The 21,774-nt window shown below is 45.9% G+C and overlaps 1 protein-coding gene across 7 annotated transcripts in view; it reads left to right on the top strand.

The window, feature by feature from the left end:
• NPAS2 (neuronal PAS domain protein 2) overlaps positions 1–21,774 on the top strand; it is a 204,754-nt gene that overhangs the window by 103,069 nt on the left and 79,911 nt on the right. For all 7 annotated transcript variants that reach the window (XM_060412417.1, XM_004006132.6, XM_060412415.1 and 4 more), the window contains exons 3-4: positions 6,909–7,057; positions 18,276–18,367. In XM_060412417.1, the coding sequence (XP_060268400.1) occupies positions 6,909–7,057; positions 18,276–18,367 (241 nt within the window). The remainder of the gene's footprint in view (positions 1–6,908; positions 7,058–18,275; positions 18,368–21,774) is intronic.

Here is a 21,774-nt window from a genome sequence, read left to right as displayed (position 1 = left end):
AAAGGGGAATGGTAACAGATCATTGTGAGGATGAAAGGCATTAATACTTGTAAAGCACTTAAAATAGGGCTATTACATAGTACGTGCCCAGACAGTGTTAGCAAGGTCAACAGTGTCCCCTGGGAGAAACCAGAAAAGATAGGAAGATAAGACTGGGGCTCACTGAGCACTGCATTCAAAATCAAAGGTGGAAACTTGTATCAAGGTGTATTTAACATACACACGCATACCCCTTCGCTTCCTCCCAGACCACCTCCCTGTCTCTCTTTTTCTCTCTCTCTTAAATTGAATAAAAAGAAGACAAACAGCACAACTGAAAAGTGGGTGGAAGAACACTGCAAAAAGAAGATATATGAGAGAGCATTAAACACGTGAAAATACGTTGAGCATCACTCATCATCAGACAACTGCCAGTTAAAACCACAATGAGCGACGGATGCATAGATACAGAGAGCAGACTTATGGACACAGAGGGGAGGAAGGAGAGGGTGAGGCAAATGGAGCAGGATGAACGCATAGACACTACCGTGTATAACATAGATGGCCACTGGAAATTTGCTGCTCCAGGGAACTCAAATCAGGGCTCTCTAACAACCTAGAGGAGTGGGAGGGCTGGGAAGGGGAGGGAGGTTCAAGATGGAGGGGGCATATATACACCTATGGCTAATTCATGTTGATGTATGGCAGAAACCAAACCAATATTGTAAAGCAACTATCCTTCAATAAAAATAAATAAAAAGACAATCACAACGAGATAATACTACCTGGCTAAAGTGAAGAAGGATTGGCAGTGCTCGGTGCCGGCATGGATGTGGAGCAATAGAACTCTCATACATTGTAGGTAGAAATGCAGAAATAGGAGAGCCACTCTGTATAACTGTATAGGACTGTCTTACAATGTTACACATACACTTAGCATGTGAAAGTCGCTCAGTCGTGTCTGACTCTTTGCGACCCCATTGACTGTAGCTTGCCAGGCTCCTCTGTCCATGGAATTCTCCAAGCAAGAATACTAGAGTGGGTAGCTGTTCCCTTCTCCAGGGAATCTTCCTGACCCACGAATCGAACCAGGGTCTCCTGCATTGCAGGCAGATCCCTTACCAGCTGAGCTACCAGAGAAGCCCTACGCTTACCATAAGGTGAAGTCGCTCAGCTGTGTCCGACTCTTTGCGACCCCATGGACTGTAGCCTATCAGGCTCCTCCGTCCATGGGATATTCCAGGCAAGAGTGCTGGAGTGGATTGCCATTTCCTTCTCCAGGGGATCTTCCCGACCCAGGAATCAAACCCGGGTCTCCTGCATTGCAGGCAGACGCTTTACCGTCTGAGCCACTCAAACCCGGGTATGTATCAAAGAGAAATGTATGCCTATGTCTACACAGAGACAGAGAGATGGATGTTCAGAGCAGCATTATTCTTTTGTTTAATTTGTATACGATTTTTAAAGGGTACTTTCCACTTACAGTTATTTCAAAGTATTAGGTATATTTCCCATGTTGTACAATCAGAGCTGTGTTATTTCATTAATTAGTTTAATTAATGGCTGAGCTCCATCTTCATTGCTGCTGTGGGCCTTCTCTAGTTGTGGTGAGTGGGGGCTCCTCTCCACTGTGGCGTGCAGGCTTCTCATGGCAGTGTCTTCTCTTGTGGAGCAGGGCTTCAGTACTCGGGCTCAGCAGCTGAGATGCATGGGCTTAGTTGTCCTGAGGCATTTGGGATCTAACGAAATCAGGGATTGAACACGTGTTCCCTGCATTAGTGCATGGATTTTTAACCAATGGACCACCAGGGAAGCCCCCAGCATTATTCTTAATACCCCCATACTGAAAACAGCCCAACAAACTATGAATCAGCAGTCAAAAGGAATGAAGTATTAATATATACAATAACATGGATGAATCACCAAAACTTTGTGCTAAAGTCAACTACATCGTGCTGATTGCATTTGTATAAAATCCTAGAAAAAGGCAAAGCTACAGTGACAGCAGACCAGGGGTTTCCCAGGGCTGTGATCCAGGGGAGATCAACAACAAAGATGCAGGAGAAAACTTTTTAGGGTGGAGGAACTATTTTACAGCTGAATTTTTGTGGTGGTTATGGTGGCTCAGATGGTAAAGAATCTGGTTGCAATGCAGGAGACTTGGGTTCGATCCCTGGGTTGGGAAGATCCCCTGGAGAAGGGAATGGCAACCCACTCCAGTATTCTTGTCTGCAAAATTCCATGGGCGCAGGAGCCTGGCAGGCTATAGTCCATGGGGTCACAAAGTCAGACAAGGCTGCTGACTTCACTTTTCACTTTTTACTTTCAGGCAATTACTAAGATTCATCAAATCACACACATAATATGGATAAGTTTCACTGAACATAAATAATGCCTCAAATGACAAAACAAACCCCAAACCTGCCTGGTTAAGTGTCTTTCAATGTGTTTTCCTGATGCCTTATGCCCGGTGGTCCCAGGGCCTGCCAAAACAGGCCTCCTTTATCAGAAATAAGGTCATTTAAGGCTTTTTTTTTTCCTTCTTGGCTCAGAGCTGCGGATCCAACTGACACTGACCGATTTCCAGCGGGCACCATCGTGTGTCCCAGGCGGAGGCTGACGGAAACAAGCTTGTGTTCCTGTCACTAATGATATAAGCCTTCATCATCGGCTCTGCCAGGCTGTGTTCATTGTCATTACACCCATTGAAGAAGAGAACAGAGTTATAATGAGCCGGGTGTTATCCGCTCACCAATAATTTATAATGGGCAAACTAGGACAGGCATAGAGCTTTTTCTGGCTAAGGAGGTTGCATGTCGCTCTTCAAATCTAGGCTGAAAATTTATTTATAATGCATAGACAGTCACTCACAAAGTTAAAGGGCTCCTTTGTTCCCTCTCATGTGTTTGAACACTATGGGTTTTACCCTGGACTAGCACAAAGGCCCCTCGGCATCTTACTGTTGCACCTGCAGCCAGTCTGTGATTGGGAGAGAGCGTTCCTGGGGATAGTGACCCGGCTAGAAATGAGGCCTTTGTAGAAACACCTAGAGGATTTCAGGCCCTCCCAAAACTCTAAGGAGAGACAGGAAGGAGGAAAAGGTCAGGAACAGGAACAGACCCTTAGGTAAGGGTAGCGATCATGTGCTTTAGGTGAACTTTGAAGAATTGCCTTAGGTGCTATCAGGAAACATCCCAAACTGGGATGAAATTAGCAAAAGGTGATGTATGAACAGGTGCGTTGAAATCAAGACAGGTCGAGGGACTTCCCTGGTGGTCCAGTGGCTAAGAGCCAGGGCAGGGTGCAGGGGGCATGGGTTTGATCCCTGGTCTGGGAAGATCTCACGTGCCGGGGAGCAACTAAGCTCATGCGCCTCAGCTACTGAGCCTGTGTGCCACAGCTGCTGAAGCCCGAGTGCCTAGAGCCTGTACTCTGAAACAAGAGAAGCCGTGGCAGCAAGAAGCCTGTGCACGCACCTGGAGAGCAGCCCCAGTGCGCCATAACTAGAGAAAGCCCACATGCAGCTACAAAGACCCAGAACAGCCAAAAACTTTAAGAATAAAAAGGACAGGTCATGTCTAATTGGGTAGCAAGAAGCAGAATGTTTATGACCATCATGGTGTCCAGGGAAAGGGTATCTGGGGTGTATGCCTAGGTTTCCAAGTGCTCTTGGGGGAGCCCGAATCTATGCGGATGCTGACACCTGTGGATATTGATACCTACCCCAAGGCAGGTGAACCCCTCTAAGGGGAACCCACTGAGTTGTCACAGGCCACCAGCACCCTCCAAATCACTGCAGATGGTGACTGTAGCCACAGAATTAAAAGATGCTAGCTCCTTCAAAGAAAAGCTATGACAAACCTAAACAGCGTATTGAAAAGCAAAGACATCACTTTGCTTGACAAAGGTCGGTATAGTTAAAGCTATGATTTTTCCAATGGTCATGTATGGATGTGACAGCTGGACCATAAAGAAGTCTGAGAGCCAAAGAACTGATGCTTTTGAACTGTGGTGTTGGAGAAGACTCTTGAGAGTCCCTTGGGCTGCAAAGAGATCAAACCAGTCCATCCTAAAGGAAATCAACCCTGAATATTCATTGGAAGGACTGATGCTGAAGCTCCAATATTTTGGCCACCTGACACCAAGAGCCAACTCATTGGAAAAGACCCTGATGCTGGGAAAGAGTGAGGGCAAGAGGAGAAGGGGGCGGCAGAGGATGAGATGGTTGGATGACATCACTGACTCAACAGATAAGAGATTGAGCAAACTCTGGGAGACAGTGAAGAACAGGGAAGTCTGGCATGCTGCAGTCCATGGGGTCTCAAAGAGTCGGACACAACTGAGCAACTGAACAACCACCACCAGCATGCTGTCCGGGCCGCACATTGGCCCGTGACCTCCTGGTGGGTGACTAGCTGCCCCAGGCACCTTGATCCTGGGCCCCAGGGTGCCTGGACCAGAAAGTAGACTGAGTTCAATGGGCCCTGCAGCTGTGGTCCCTGTTCTTTCACTAAACTGACTTTCTGGAACAAATCCATCTGGGCTGAATATGGGAGGGGTAAGTCCACCTTCCCAGCCCTGGATCAACTTTAAGTAAGCTGGCTGTGGAGGAGAGGCTTGACCTGCAGAGCTGAGAGCTGGCCCCGGGCCTGTGATATGCTAAGGATCAAGGCCTCTGGGACAGCCCCACTTCCCAGGCTGGTACAGGTGGCTGGGGTGGTGGCAGGGGTGGGGATCGGGGGTCTTTGTTGAACAGAGCAGCCCCTGCAGCCATGGTTTCCCCTCCAAGTTCCCGGAACCCTTTGGTCCTCAGAGCCTCAGTGGGAAGACCCTCAAACTGAGTGGCTCCACACTGATTACTTCTGTAGTTGTGTGGTGTAGTATTTTGTTTTTTAAAAAAATATACTCTAATTTTAGAACAGTTTTAAGTTCCCAGCAGGATTGGGTGGAAGGACACATGCCCTCTTTTTCCATATGCCCTCTGCCTGTATATATGCACAGCCTCCCCTATTATCAGCAACCCCCAACAAGGGTGTTCCATTTGCTGCAATTGATGATGCTGCATTGACAGGTCATTATCCCCCCAAAGACTGTAGTCTACTTTTGGGTTCACTCTTGGGATTGTACATTCTATGGGTTTGGGCAAATGCATGCACCATCGTGATATCATACGGAGCAGTTTCCCGTCCCTAAAAATTCTCTGGACTCTGTGTTTTCAATCCTCCCCTCTCAGCCCCTGGCCTGCTGATCCTTTCCCCATTGCCATAGTTTTGCCTTTTGCAGAATGTCGTGGAGTTGGACCCTTGAGTATGGAGACTTTTTCGATTGGCTCTTTCACTTTGTAATGTGCATTGAAGTTTCCACCGTGTCATTTTTCTAATTAATTTGTTTATTTCTCATTTTTGGCTGTGCTGGGTCTTTGTTGCTGTGCACGGGCTTTCTCTAGCTGCAGCGAGCGGGGGCTCTTCCTCCCAGGTTTCTCCTTGCAGTGGTTTCTCTCGCTGCAGAGCACAGCCTCTAGAGCACATGGGCTTCGGTAGTTGTGGCTGCCGGACTCTAGAGCGCAGGCTCAGCAGCTGTGGTTCATGGGCTTAGTTGCTCCGCAGCACTTGGGATCTTCCTGGATCAGGGACCGACTCCACCTCCCCTGCATTGACAAGCGGACTCTCATCTACTGCGCCACGAGGGAAGTCCTACTGTGTCATTTTAAAAAGGTTTTAGATACATGTAGCGGCTTGGCATTCACGTGCAACCCCTGTCATGTTGGCTCTGGACCACGTGTGGCTTGTGGATGGTTTTGTGGGGGTGTGCCTGGACTCCCCAGCAGGACGATGAGCTCTGGGGCAGGGGACAGGGCTTGTGCCCTGGGGGTACTGGCTCTCTACTGGATGCTTGGGGTGCCTGCCTATCCTTTGTGAACTTGGTACCAGAAGCTGGGTGCTCTGGGTTAGAAGGAACCTGGTTTGGGCTTGAGGATGGGCTGTTAAAAGCAAACCCTTCAGGGCTATTTATATTGATGAAGAGTATTGTTTGTTTCTGGAGTCAGAGCAGCTGAGTTCTGACTGTGGAGCCCATCTATAAGATTTTGCATCAGGTGGTTCAGTGGGAAAGAATCCACCTACCGATGCAGAAGACAGTTCGATCCTGAGTCAGGAAGGTCCCCCGGAGGAGGACATGGCAACTCACTCCAGTATTCTTGCCAGGAGAATCCCATGGACAGAGGAGCTTGGCAGGCTACAGCCCATGGGGTCACAAAGAGTCAGACACAGCTGAGCAACTGACTGACTGACTGACAGGACTCACTAATACTGTCTGTCTCTGTGTCCAGGAGTCTAGCAGAACATTTTCTCTGTCCCCGTCACCCAGCTCGGAAATGTGACAAATGTTCCTTTCCCTGAAAAATTTCTATTGTTGTTTGTTTGTTTTATTTTTTTTAATTAGGACCATCATTTGAATCTTTGTTCTCACTTATGTGGCAGCACCTGCTCTTAGCTGTGCTTTTTGATCTTGCTTGTAGCATTCAGACTCTTGGTTGCATCATGTGGGATCTAGTTCCCTGACCAGGGATGGATCCTGGGCCCCTGCATTAAGAGCTCAGTCCTAGCCACTGGACCACCAGGGAAGTCCCTCCTTGAAAAGTTTTGATCAGATCATCTCAGAAGAATACACTCTGACCTAAAGTACCTCCAGCCCATAAGAAAACCTTATGAAAGTGGAATGTTCCAGGAACCTGTGCCTTTCCTGCAATGTGGGAGACCTGAGTTCCATCCTTGGCTCAGGAAGAGCCCCTGGAGTAGAAGATGGCAACTCCAGCTTTCTTGCCTGGGAAATCTCATGGACAGAGGAGCTTGGGGGCGGCTACAGTTCATGGGGTCACAAAGAGTCAGAGACGAGTGAGAGACTAACACTTGCCCTTTTTGTGTTGACAGAGCTTCCCGAAACAAGTCTGAGAAGAAGCGTCGGGACCAGTTCAATGTCCTTATCAAAGAGCTCAGCTCCATGCTGCCTGGTAACACGCGGAAGATGGACAAGACCACCGTGCTGGAGAAGGTCATTGGGTTCTTGCAGAAACACAATGGTAACCGTGACCCTCTTTCCATTTTTATTTCTCTTCTTGCCATTTCTGCTTGACGACTTTATCAAGTTGACTTCCCTGGTGATTCAGACAGTAATGAATCTGCCTGCAGTGCAAGAGGCCAGGGTTCAATCCCTGGGTTGGGAAGATCTGATGCAGAAGGGAATGGCTACCCACTCCAGTGTTCTAGCCTGGAGAATTCCATGGATAGAGGAGCCTGGTGGGCTACAGTCCATGGGGTCATAAAGAGTCAGACAGGACTGAATGACTAATACTTTCACTTTTCTCTCATTTTTATCATTTGTCTTCCTGCTTGGTTCTCCCCAGCAAACCTGACCTCCTTGGTCATAGGTTTCCTCTTTACAACACGCTCCACCCTCCAGAAAAACCCCATCTCCAGCAGGTTTGGGGCAGGACACGCCCCTCCCAAATTGCTTTCTCAGCCAGAGGGGCAGACTCACAGGTAGCACCCAGCCCAAGCAGGGCAGCACCAACTATGGGAGCATCTTGATTAAAAATGTCTAGAGCAGTCCTTTTCATTCAGCCCTGCAGGCACCATGCCCAGGTATTAATTTCCCACTGACTTAAACTGTACTGACGTCTCCATTCATTTCCACCACCACCTCTAAAGTCTTTGGCCTTCTCAGCAACACCATGGGAAAAAGTAATCAAAAATAATTAACTGACTTAATGTCAAATCTGTTTTTTTTTTTTTTCAATGAGATGTAACTCACATAGCATAAACTTCACTGCTTTAAAGGTTATAGCTCTGTGGTTTTTGGTACAATCTCTTCATGAGGTTCTGCAAGCATCAACACTACCTAAATGTATTGTCTCCCAAAGAAACCCTGTGGGGATTCCCAGGTGGTGCTGGTGGTAAAGAATCTGCCTGCCAATGCAGGAGATGCAAGAAATGTGGGTTTGATCCCTAGATTGGGAAGATCCCCTGGAGAAGGAAATGCCAACCCACTCCAGTATTCTTGCCTGGAAAATCTCATGGACAGAGGAGCCTGGCAAGCTACAGTCCATGAGGTTGCAAGGGTCGGACACAACTTAGCGACTAAACCCACCCCATGCACGTGGAACCATACAATATGTGGTCTTTTCTTTCCAGCTTTTTTCACTTAGCATCCGCATGTTAGCCACTGCCTGTGTTTCATTTCATTTTACGGCCAAATAGTATTCTATTGTATGGATATACCATTTCATTTATCTGTTTATCTTTTGACAGATATCTGGGCATTTTCATTTGGGGGCTGTTAAATAATGCTGCTGTGTGCATTCCTGTACTTATTTTTGAGTGGATATAATTTTCAGTTCTCTTGGGCATGTATCTAGGAGTGGAACTGCTGGGTCAAATGGTAACTCGGTGTTTAAGTTTTAGGGAAGCTGCCAAACTGGTTTCCATAGCAATTGTACCGTTTTACATTCCAACAGCAATGTATGAAGGTTCCAGTTTCTCCATATCCTCACCAGTACTTGTTGACAGTTGTGTGTGTGTGTGTTTGTGTATGTGTTTATTGTAGCCTTCCTAGTTGGTAAGAAGTGATATCTCATCGTGGTTTTGGTTTGCATTTCCCTAATACTGAATGATGTTGAGCTTTTCATGGACTTAATGGCAATTTGTATCATCGTCTTTTGAGGATGTCAGTTCAAATCCTTTGCCCATTTTTAATCAGGTTATTTATGTTTTTGCTGTTGAGTTGTAAGAGTTCTTCATACCTTCTGGATACTAGACCCTTATCAGATACGTAATTTGCAAATATATTCCTCATTCTGTGAGTTGTCTTTTCACTCTCTTTTTTAAAATATTTATTTATTGCTGTTTTTTGCTGCACCGGGTCTTTGTTGTTGTGCGTGGACTTTCTCCGGTAGTGGAGAGTGGGGGCCACTCTAGTCGTGGTGTGTGGGCTTCTCATTCTGGTGACTTCTCTTGTTGTGGAGCACAGGGCTCCAGGGTGCGCAGGCTCCAGTAGCTGCTGCACGTGAGCTCAGTAGCTGGCGACTTGCAGGCTTCAGAGCACAGACTCAATAGCTGTGGCCCCTGAGCTTAGTTGCTCCATGGCTTTTGGGATCTTCTTGGACCAGGGATCAAACCTACGTCCCCTGCCTCGGCAGGCAGATTCTTAAGCACTGAACCACCAGGGGAGCCAGACTTTTATAATTTTAAGCTATAATTTAAACATTTAGATATAAGCCATAAATTAAACTTTTAGATAGTTGGCCCATTTTGAGTTACTCTTTTGTATATAGGAAAAGGGAGGGAGTCAGAATTTATCCTTTGACCTAAGATTATCTAGTTATCCCAGCAGTCCACTTAAAAAAAAAAAAAACTTTTTGACACTTTATAAAGGTATAACACACATACAGAAAATACACAGTCATAACTGTATGGTTGAATTAGTCATCACAGAGGGGACGCAGCCAGGAAACCAATACCCAGGTCACGAAATGAAAGCTTCCCCAGCAGATGCCCCTCCTATTTAACTCTGCTTTCCCCGAAGATAGTCTCTGACTGCTTTCTTTCTACCTTCCTTCCTTCCTCCCCTCCTTTCTCTTTCTTCCTTCGCTGGTGTGATGCTGCACGTGGGCTTTCTCTACTTGCAGTGAGTGGGCGTCACTCTTCGTTGCAGTTTGCATCGCGGCGGCTTCTCCTGGTGAAGAGCACAGGCTCTGGGCACACAGGCTTCAGCAGGTGCGGGTCTCGGGCTCAGTGCTGTGCTGCTCACGCGTAGTTGCCCTGCAGCACGTAGGACCTTAGGTCCTGGAGCAGGGATTGAACCCATGTCCACTGCGTCGGCAAGGCAGACCCGTAACCGCTGGACCACCAGGGAAGTCCCCTCTGACTGACTTCTAGTACCAGAGATGGGTTTTTTCCTGTTGGAGCCTTATTCAGATGAAATCATATATTATGAACCTCATGTTTGGGTGATGAAGCTGGGCACTTACGGCTCGATGGCTACCTCTTCTTCCTTGGTACCTAGTATCCCATTCTATGAATTTACAACTTGAATCCATCCTTGAACTTACATCTTTCTCAAACTATCCTCTCTTCATTTTACTCCCCTTCAACCCTTTCACCTCTTGGTCTTCCCAGGCGGTGCTAGTGGTAAAGAGTCGACCTGCCAATGCAGGAGATTTAAGAGACGTGAGTTTGATCCCTGGGTTGAGAAGATCCCCTGGAGGAGGTCAGCACAACCCACTCCAGTATTCTTGCCTGAAGAATCCCATGGACAGAGGAGCCTGGCAGGCTACAGGCCACGGACTTGCAAAGAGTTGGACGTGACTAGAACAACTTAGCACCCACGCAAGCCCTTTTAACTCCTAGCATTGCCCACCGAGTGCTACCACTTGCCTGTGGATGGTACCAAAAAATTTAAGAACGGTTGGGAGGATTCAGGAACTATTAACAAGCAAGAAGAGCAGAATTCTTTCTTTTTCTTAATCATGACACCAAGCAACCAAGCATATTAAAGTCATAAATGTCAGATTATTGAGGAGATAATTACAGTTCTTCTGTGCTTGCCATGAGGCTTCTCCTTCACTGAACATTTTCCCAGACAAGATGATTTCATGGGAGAGGGCACAGCTGGGACACTAGAAAGTTTCATTATTCTTGTTATTCTTTTATTATTTCTGTCATAATTGTATATACCTATTACAAATGTGACAGTAATGATATAGCCTCCTTTTTTGTCCCCCCCATAGCTGCCCAGGGGAGAGTAAAGAACATGTTAATTGCTTTTGTTAAAAGTTGGGGGAGAACAATCAAGCTGGGATTGGAATAAAGTATTGCAGCAGCATTTGATTGCCCCTAATAGCTTAAGCAGAATGGTTATACGTCCTAAATGATGATTTAGCTAAATGAAAGAGCAGGTTGGTTTGATTCCCAAGATATTTTGTGCAAATTATGCAAACCAGGTCAGTGTCACCGAGAAATAGGACAGCCGGGATCAAGTTCATCCATGTGACATTTATGCTGGGCTCTGCCCACTGTGGAATTACAGAATTGTCGAATCTGGAAGCTGGAGAGGATGGGTCAGCAGAAATTCAGCCTGCTACCACCTGGAGCTCCTGTGTCCACCTCACCTTTTTCATAAGACTGAGCCCTACCCCACACAACCCACTGAAATGCAACCAGAATCAACCCTAGATCTCCCTCATCCTTATCCCATACGCAAAAGAAAACAGAAAATCCATGACAGATTTTATGAAGAGATATAGTGGCTGGACCAAAATTTGTATTAAAGCAAAAACAAAAAACAAGCAATGACTGTACTTATAATCCAAAGGGCTGTGAACTCTGCAGGCATCTTCTAAGGAGCATGATCTGCATTCATTTGGGGCTCACCCTGAGCCAGGCAGGAGTTGATTAAGGCCTCCACAGAGTAACTCGTGAAAGTGTCAGTCACTCAGTCGTGTCCAACTCTTTGCAACCCTACGGACTGTAGTCCGCCAGGCTCCTCTGTCCATAGAGTTCTCCAGACAAGGGTACTGGAGTAGGTAGCCATCCCCTTCTCCAGGGCGTCTTCCTGACCCAGGAGTCGAGCCTGGTCTCCTGCACTGTAGGCAGATTCTTTCCCCATCTGAGCCACCAGGGAAGCCCCAAAGAGTAATTCACTAAGGTATAACTCATAGGGGTCTCATAGTGGCTCTTTGAACTTGTACCATTTCACAGACGAGGCAACTGAAGCGAAAAGATGTTAGGTCACTAGTGTCAGACAGCCAGGAAGGCACAGAATCTAACCCAGGCTGTTCTGCCTCCAGAGCCCAAGTTTTTAACATTAAAGCATACTGCTTCTCTATGACAGGTGAGGTATGGGACTCTTTTAGATACAGATATCATGGCTACATTATAGTAGTTCATTAGTGTGGCCATTTATGTTTTTAACTTGCTTATTCATTCATTTCTGTTTTGGTTGCACGGGGTCTTTGTTGCCCTGCATGGTCCTTCTCCAGTGGCAGTGAGTGGGGGCTATGCTCGGTTGTGGTGTGTGCGGCCTTCTCACGCCAGTGGCTTCTCTCGTTGCTGGGCACAGGCTCGAGGGCACTTGAGTTTCACGGTCTTAGTTGCTCCATGGCATGTGGGATTTTCCCAGACCAGGGGGGATTGAAGCTGTATCCCCTGCATTGGCAGGAGGATTCTTAACCACTAGACCCCCAGAGAAGCCCCAATGTGGCCATTAAGACTGTTAGTTCTCACCCCTGGTGGCCCCTTAGAATTACCCAAGAAGCTTTTAAATATATGTATAACTTGGTCACACCTCGCAGAATAACACATCAGAATGTCTAGAGACGGAACCCAGGTTGTGAGCTGGGGCCAGTTTGTACCTGCTTACAAAAGATAATTGTTAAATTTTTAAGAGTTTTGCAAGCCAGCTGACATCATGTTGGCAGCTTGAAACCAGTGAGGGTCTGAGTATTTATACCCTAGAAATAGACAAACACGACTGAAGTGGGGACGGAGAGCCTTCCACCAGATCACCCCTGGGTCAGGCCTAAACATCCATGTTTTTAAAGATGCCCGGGTGAAGTCAGCGTGCATTCAGGGTTAAGACCTGTGGATTGATACATTTTTAAAATTCATTTCTGACTGTGCTGGGTCTTCGTTGCTGCACAAGGGCTTCCTCTAGTTGGGAGCGGGGGCTACTCTTCATTGCAGTGTGTGGGCCTCGCATTGCAGTGGCTTCTCTTGTTACGGGGCACAGGCTCTAGGGCACGTGGGCTCAGTAGCTGATGTGATGGTGGTGGCGGCTTAGTCGCTAAGTTGTGTCCAACTCTTGCGACCCCATGGACAGTAGTCTGCCAGGCTCCTCTGTCCATGGGATTCTCCAGGCAAGAATACTGGAATGGGTTGCCATGCCCTTCTCCAGTAGTTGATATGCACAGGCTTAATTGCTCCATGGCATGTGAGATCTTTCTGGATCAGGGATCGAACCCATGTCTCCTGCATTGGCAGGCAGACTTGTAACCACTGGGCCACCAGGGAGGCCCAGACCTGTGGATTTTGGTGTGCTTTCTGCCTTCATCCTGAAGGGAGACCATGTGATATTCCAGCTATGCTGCTGCTGCCGCTGCTGCCGCTGCTGCTGAATCGCTTCAGTCGTGTCCGACTCTGTGTGACCCCACAGACGGCAGCCCACCAGGCTCCCCCGTCCCTGGGATTCTCCAGGCAAGAACACTGGCGTGGGTTGCCATTTCCTTCTCCAATGCATGAAAGTGGAAAGTGAAAGTGAAATTGCTCAGTCATGTCTGACTCTTCACGATCCCATGGACTGTAGCCCACCAGGCTCCTCCATCCATGGGATTTTCCAGGCAAGAGTGCTGGAGTGGGGTGCCATTGCCTTCTCCATTAGCTATGCAGGTAGTCATTAAAATAACTTAGCTCTTTCATCAGTAATCTGCCAAGCATCCCTGTTTTCTCAGTTTGGGAGATACACCTTGATCCTGGAATGCATACTTCTGGAAGTAATTCCAAATCAAAATGAGAATTTGACCATGTTTCTCCATAAAGAAATGTGTCATCAGTATCTGTTACAGGAGCATGCTCAGTCACTAAGTTGTGTCCAACTCTTTGTGACCTCATGGACGATAGCCCACCAGACTCCTCTGTCCATGGGATTTCTCAGTCAAGGAGACTGGAGTGGGTTGCCAGAGCTATTACAGAAGAGAAGCCTCTAAATTATGTCAATAGTAGGGCATAGTGAGTAGCCTTATTCACGGCCATCTAACTGTCACTTCCACAGGACCAGGCTGACTTGGGTGCTTTCCTCTTCCTGTGTAAGTCTCAGCTGGTTTGATGTCATCTTCTCCCAACATCAAATCCCAGTCCTCTCCCCTGCCCTTCCAGATGTCTGCCTTAGAAGGTGGGGGTGGGGTAGGGAAGACAGCAGAGCGAGGAGACATGTCCCTGTTGGGCAGGGTGATAGTCACCCACCAGCCTACTTTCTGCCCCATTTTCTAGATTCTTCCTTGACCATATATAGCCCAACGTTGTCCTGCTGGTTCCTGTGGAGCACGAGCTGTTGGGAGGCAGGTGTTCTAGGCAGAAGTACAACCTACACTATGGTAGGCTTTGGGGTTCCACTGTTAATTGCAATGCTTGCCTAAAATATTGCTCCCATATGGCTGTATTTCCCTTGCTATTTAGAAGCCACTTGGACCATATTGCTCTGCTCATCCTGCCCAGTCACCTACAGCTTGTAATGTTGGTCCCATCAAATGCCATTGGAAATTCAATTCAGTTCAGTCAGTTCAGTTGCTCAGTCATATCCAACACTTTGCAACCCAATGGACTGCAGCACACCAGGCTTCCCTGTCCATCACCAACTCTCAGAGCTTACTCAAACTCATGTCCATCACATTGGTGATGCCATCCAACTTTCTTATCCTCTGTCGTCCCCATTCTCCTTTTTATTTTTTAAATTCATTTCCTCTTCTCCATTTGCCTTCAATCTTTTCCAGCATCAGGGTCTTTTCAAATGAATCAGTTCTTCGCATCAGGTGGCCAAAGTATTGGAGTTTCAGCTTCAGCATCAGTCCTTCCAGTGATTATTCAGGACTGATTTCCTTTAGGAAAACTGAGGTCTGGGTCATAAAGATCTTTTTTGTATAGTTCTTCTGTGTATTCTTGCCACCTCTTCTTAATATCTTCTGCTTAAGTTAGGTCCATACCATTTCTGTCCTTTATTGTGCTCATCTTTGCATGAAATGGTCTCGTGATATCTCTAATTTTCTTGAAGAGATCTCTAGTCTTTCCCATTCTGTTGTGAAAGTGGTGTCCCCGTCCTATTCCTCGGCCATCTCCGAGGAAAATCAGAGATTTGATTATAACACTGAATTCTTTGGATTTCCCTGGCAGTCCAGTGGTTAAGACTGCCTTCTAATGCAGGAGGTGTAGGTTTAATTCCTGGTCAGGGAGCTAGAATCCCTGGAAACTACCTGAGTGTTCATTGGCAGATGAATGAATAAAGAATACGTGGTACATATACCCAGCAGGTGATTACGCAGCCATAAGAATGAACTAATGCCATTTGCAGCAATATGGGGCCTTCCCAGGTGGTGCTAGTGGTAAGAACCCACCTGCCAATGCAGGAGATGTAGGAGATGTGGGTTCGAGCCCTGGGTTGGGAAGATCCCGTGGAGGAGGGCATGGCAACCCACTCTGGTATTCTTGCCTGGAGGATCCCATAGACAGAGGAGCCTGGCAGGCTACAGTCCATAAGGCTGCAAAGAGTCGGGCAGTATTGAAGCGATTTAGCACATAGCGATATGGATGGACTTGGAGGACATTATACTAAGTGAAATAATGCAGATGGAGAAAGCCAAATACTGTATGATATCACTTACATAGAGAGTCTAAAAAAATACAACAAACTGGTGAGTATAACAAGAAAGAAGTGGGCTCACAGATGTAGAGGACAAACTGGCGGTTACCAGTGATGGGGGCAGACAGTCAAGGGGGGGAGGTATGAGAGGGATGAACTGTCGGGCGTAGGACAGGCTCAAGGATGTGCTGTACAACGTGCGGAATATAGCCAAGATTTTAACATAGCTGTAGGTGGAAAGTCACCTGTAAAAACTGTACAGAAGTTGTGGCCTTCCCTGGTGGTCCAGTGGTCAAGACGTTAGCTTCCAATGCAGTCGGTGTGGGGTCCATCCCTGGTCTGGGAGCTAAGATCCTACACGCCTTGTGGTCAAAAAACCAAAACAGACAGAAGCAATATCATAACAAATTCAGTAAAGACTTTAAAAATGTTCCGCATTAAGAAAAACTTTAAAAACTTATATAAAAATTAAAAAACAAAGCAAAAGCATTGCAGGTTTTTCAGTGAGCCAAAAAAAAAGATGAAATGCCCTGAAATTTTACAGTTCTTCCAGGAAAGAAACTTGATTGGTGTTTTCCCAAACTTGACAGAAATGCTAAGAATTTACACAAAATTACCAAATCATGAAGCAGAAAGAAATTCTTCTAAATCATGAATAGGAAAAAAGCAATTTCAATCAACTATTATAAAGAAAAAAAACACACACACACACAAAAGGACAGGAAAACCAGAGTGTTTACAGAGTTTTGTGTAGACCAGTGACTACTAGATTCACAAATACTAATAACGTTTTGTGAACAAGGTAGTTACTTGAAACGGGCGAAGTACAGATTAACCCCAGAAAGGTTTAGGAAAAGTAAAGTTTGGCCTTCAAAGCAACTAAGCAGCATGTATTTGTGTAACGAATTATACTTCAGTGACTGAAAATGCTGAAACATACATTGCAATCTGTACAGACACAGTAGGTTAGGAACTACATGGCCTAAGATGCTTCTGGAACTTTTCAAATCCCAGCTCGCTGAAGTTTTCTTTTTTTTAATTTTTATTTTTACTTTATTTTACTTTATAATACTGTATTGGTTTTGCCATACATTGACATGAATCCACCATGGGTGTACATGCATTCCCAAACATGAACCCCCCTCCCATCTCCCTCCCCATAACATCTCTCTGGGTCATCCCCGTGTACCAGCCCCAAGCATCCTGTATCCTGCATCACACATAGACTGGTGATTCATTTCTTACATGATAATATACATGTTTCAATGCCATTCTCCCAAATCATCCCACCCTCTCCCTGTCCCTCTGAGTCCAAAAGTCCGCACTATACATCTGTGTCTCTTTTGCTGTCTCGCATACAGGGTCATCATTGCCATCTTTCTAAATTCCATATATATGTGTTAGTATACTGTATTGGTGTTTTTCTTTCTGGCTTACTTCACTCTGTATAATCGGCTTCAGTTTCATCCATCTCATCAGAGCTGATTCGAATGTATTCTTTTTAATGGCTGAGTAATACTGCATTGTGTATATGTACCACAGCTTTCTTATCCATTCCTCTGCTGATGGACATCTAGGTTGCTTCCATGTCCTGGCTATTATCAACAGTGCTGTGATGAACATTGGGGTACATGTGTCTCTTTCAATTCTGGTTTCCTCGGTGTGTATGCCCAGCAGTGGGATTGCTGGGTCATAAGGCAGTTCTATTTGCAATTTTTTAAGGAATCTCCACACTGTTCTCCATAGTGGCATTACTAGTTTGCATTCCCACCAACAGTGTAGGAGGGTTCCCTTTTCTCCGCACCCTCTCCAGCATTTATTGCTTACAGACTTTTGGATCGCAGACATTCTGACTGGTGTGAAGTGGTACCTCATTGTGGTTTTGATTTGCATATCTCTAATAATGAGTGATGTTGAGCATCTTTTCGTGTGTTTGTTAGCTATCTGTATGTCTTCTTTGGAGAAATGTCTATTTAGTTCTTTGGCCCATTTTTTTTATTGGGTCGTTTATTTTTCTGGAATTGAGCTGCATAAGTTGCTTGTATATTTTTGAGATTAGTTGTTTGTCAGTTGCTTCATTTGCTATTATTTTCTCCCATTCAGAAGGCTGTCTTTTCACCTTGCTTATATTTTCCTTTGTTGTGCAGAAGCTTTTAATTTTAATTAGATCCTATTTGTTTATTTTTGCTTTTATTTCCAGAATTCTGGGAGGTGGATCGTAGAGGATCCTGCTGTGATTTATGTGGGAGAGTGTTTTGCCTATGTTCTCCTCTAGGAGTTTTATAGTTTCTGGTCTTATGTTTAGATCTTTAATCCATTTTGAGTTTATTTTTGTGTGTGGTGTTAGAAGTATTTTGTTTTGCCTTGACCATGAAGAAGCAGCTTAAGGACATGCCCCCCGACCCCTGTCCTCGTTCCTGTTGCCTTGATAACTGGAGTGGGTTGCCCTTTCCTTCTCTAGGGGATCTTCTCCAGTCAGGGATGGAACCCCCGTCTCCCGTACTGCAGGTGAATTCTTTACCCACTGAGCCACCAGGAAAGCCCAGGTGGCAACTACCTGACTCCAGCCGCTGCTGATGGGCTTTGTCACGTAGAAACTCAAGGGCAAGGTGCCATGTGCTAATCGCAGGCACTACGCCTGGTGCAGAGGGTGGGGTGCTCTCTTCCCAGAGACCTCATTAAAGGTCAAAATGAGAAAACATCAAGGGTCTGTTATCTCTACTCTACCCCATCCTTGGAGATCAGAGTAGCATATGTCCTTATATCAGCTTCTTTTATTAAACTGCACATTTATACGAAATTACATAGAAATAACATGCGTATCATTTCTTAATTCCAGTTTCTAGGTGTCTTTTCATCTGAAAGCTTGTTTGTGCTTTTTTTTTTTATTTTAGAAGTCTCAGCGCAAACGGAAATCTGTGACATTCAGCCGGACTGGAAGCCTTCATTCCTCAGTAATGAAGAATTCACCCAGCTGATGTTGGAGGTGAGAGGCACGTTTCAATTAGCTTGATGGGTTGCGGATTGAAATGTGGCTGCTTGTTCCAGATAAGACCCTGTGCCTGAAGTAAACAACTGTTCTTGACCCTGAAAGGAAGGCTGGGAACAGACAGTCTCTTGAAAAAAATCTGCCTGCTGTGGTGTGTGTTTTGGCTACTGAGTTGGGCAGGAAAAGCCAGAATCCCCAAACTCAGGGTGAATATGTCCTGTTGCCATGGTGACTGCAGGGCAGACCCACTCCAGCCTCCCAACCAGAGGACACCTAACAGGGGAGCCAGGCAGGGAAGGAGCCGACAGTAGGGAGAGGGGGGTATTTATGTAAAATATATATAAGCATATGCCTGTGTGCTATTGTGTCCGACCCTTTGTGAGCCCATGGACTGTAGCCCACCAGGTTCCTCTGTCCATAGAATTCTGCAGGCAAGAATACTGGAGTGGGTAGCCATTCTCTTTTCCAGGAGGTCTTCCCGACCCAGGGATCGAACGCTGGTCTCCTTCATTGCAGGCAGATTCTTTGCCCTCTGAGCCACCGGGGAAGCCCAATGCAACAATTATATATTCTTGGTAGAACACATTTTGAAAGCAAAAATCTTCTTTTAAAACTATGCTTTTAACTTGAGGTCCTGTTTCATCAACATGGTGTATGGTATCAACCATACATGGCCATACACGCCCCCAGAGTGTGCTCTCTCTGTGTGGAGAAATGCACATTTCTTCCTCTGAAAAGTTATGTGCCCGCACCCATCTGCTGGGCTGGATTGGAGAAAGTCTGGCTAATCTGAGTGCCTGGCCTCCCTCATGTGTCTCTAGGGGTGAGACTTCTCAGGACAGATGAGGATGTGCTGTGTGCTAAGTCATTTCAGTCACGTCCAACTGTTTGTGACCCCATGGACTGTAGCCCAACAGGCTCCTCTGTGCATGAGGATTCTCCAGGCAAGAATACTGGAGTGGGTTGCCCTGCCTTCCTCTAGGGGATCTTCTGACCCAGGGATCAAACCCGCATATCTTGTGTCTCCTGCATTGGCAGGCGAGTTCTTTACCATTGAGCCACTGGGGAAGCCCAGACAAGGATAAGTCACTGCAAAAGCATCCAGCAAGTTCTGACTTCTAAACTAGGGATAAGACTGGGAGTGTTCAGATACCATGGTGGACATGGAGAAAGCCCCAGAGGTGGTGTGTCTGAGCCCCTGAAGAAGAGGAAGAAAGCTGGGGTGGATGGATTCAGTCAAAAGAAGCTCAATGCTGGCTGTGTCACTGGTTGCCGGCAGGGTAATAGAAGGTGACTCTGGGCTCCAGCTTTCTAGATCTCATCTCCTGTGCCTATATAAGACTGATATAAACTTTAATTTACATAGATTAACTGCAGAAAACAGAAAGTTACTCGAGTAAGAAAATGCCAGAATGAAGCTGTCCAAATATTATGAAATATAAAGGCATTAATGAACATTTGCATGAGATGAAAGATACTTAAATCTGCATGTGAACTATATTTAAAGAAAATATAGAACTTTCTCCAGAAGCAATGCATTTTAAGTATGTTAAATTTAGAGCAGCTTGAATCAATGTACACAAGGTTGAATTAATGTATCATTATGCTATTTCACAGAAATCGTTTTATCTCCTAATTCTTAGGGAAAAGTAATTAAAACACATAACCCTATAGCACATAACACTCTTGGAAGCCTGTGGCACATTCTACCCTCCCCACCCCCAAGGGAATTTCAAGGTATCAAAGGTGTTTGAGGAAACAAGATTTTTATAAGGTTAAAAATGTAGTTTCTTATAGTAGTCTCATGGTGGCCTGTATTTCAGTGGAGTCAGTTATAACTTCTTTTGCATTTCTGATTTCATTGCCTTGGACCCTCTCCCTTTTTCACTTGATGAATCTGGCTAAAGGTTTATAGGTTTGTGTATCTGTTCAAAGAACCGGCTTTTAGTTTCACTGATCTCGTCTGTTGTTTGCTTGGTCTCTATTTAGTTTATTTCTGCTCTGGTCTTAATGATTGCTTTCCTTCTATCAGCTTTGGGGGTATTTTGTTCTGCCTCTAGTTGCTTTAGGTGTAAGGTGGGTGTTGTTCAGTCGCTCAGTCATGTCAGACTCTTTGTGACCCCATGGACTGCAGCACACTATGCTTCCCTGTCCTTCACCGTCTCCTGGAGTTTGCTTAAACTCCTGTGCATTGAGATGTAAGGTTAAGTTGTTTATTTGAGATTTTTATTGTTTCTGGAGGTAAGCCCATATCTCTATGAATTTCCCTCTTCAAACTGCTTTTGCTGAGCTCCATAGATTTTTAGATTGTCGTGTTTTCATTTTCATCTGTCTTTAGGTATTTTTTATTTCCCCTTTGATTTCTTCAACGATCTACTAGCTGTTTAGTAGCAAATTGTTTACTTTCCCTATATTTGTGTTTTTTGCAGGGTTTTTTTGGGGTGTGTGTGTGTGTGTGTGTGTGGTTGATTTCTGATCTCATAGCGTTGTGGTCAGAAAAGATGTTCGACAGGATTTCCGTTTTCTTAAATTTGCCGAGGTTCACTTTGCAGCCCAGCATGTGGTCGGTCCTGGAGAATGTTCCATGTGGCCTTGAAGCAAAACTGTACTCTGCTGCTTTCGGACGGAGTACTCTGTAATCACCAATTACGTCCACCTGGTCTAATGTGTCGTTGAAGGCGCGCACTTCCTTATTGATTTCCCGTGTGGATGACCTGTCTGTCGACGTCAGTGAAGTGTTGCATCCCCGCTATTACTGTGTTACTGTCCCTTTCTCCTTTTGTGGCTGTTACCAGCTGCCTTATACACTGAGGTGCTCCTGTGTTGGGTGCATATATGTTTGCAATCGTGGTGTCTTCTTAGACCCATCCCTCGGTTATTACGTAGTGCCCTTCCTTTTCTCTTACAACAGTCTTTTATTTGAAAGATGAAAATTGGGGCTGAACTGAGATTTAGAAGGCTGAAGTTTCTAGAAAAGGAAGAGTTTAGATTTGTATGGACATGCATTATGCACTTTCCTCTGCTCCTAGCATAGACTCTTTGAAGTCAGTCTAAAGGAAATCATGCTACATAAGTGAATTGGCCCCCAATTAAGCCTGTACAACAAGCAGGCATTCTGGGTAAACAGCATCTGTGAGGCGTCGGGGAGACCCTCCAACCAGGACTTCAGATTTGTCTCTGATTGTCTTAGGCTCCTCTTCCACCCTTTTGCTCCTCAGGAGGCACGGACCAGGTGATGGGTGACAGGAGCCTCGTATGCCTTCCTTGCGATGGTCCCCATGGGATGATGCTCTCATTTTCCAGGATGCAGCCTCTCCATAGGACGCATCCCATCCCGGCTGCACACCCCCCTCCTTTGTTCAGAGCCGCTGCAGGGAGCATGAGGAATCCAGATGCCATGTCTT

The sequence above is a fragment of the Ovis aries genome, chromosome 3 (assembly GCF_016772045.2).
Source record: "Ovis aries strain OAR_USU_Benz2616 breed Rambouillet chromosome 3, ARS-UI_Ramb_v3.0, whole genome shotgun sequence".
NCBI classification, from domain to species: domain Eukaryota; kingdom Metazoa; phylum Chordata; class Mammalia; order Artiodactyla; family Bovidae; genus Ovis; species Ovis aries.
Note: the sequence above shows the minus strand (reverse complement) of the source record. Positions and strands in the feature narration are given on the sequence as shown.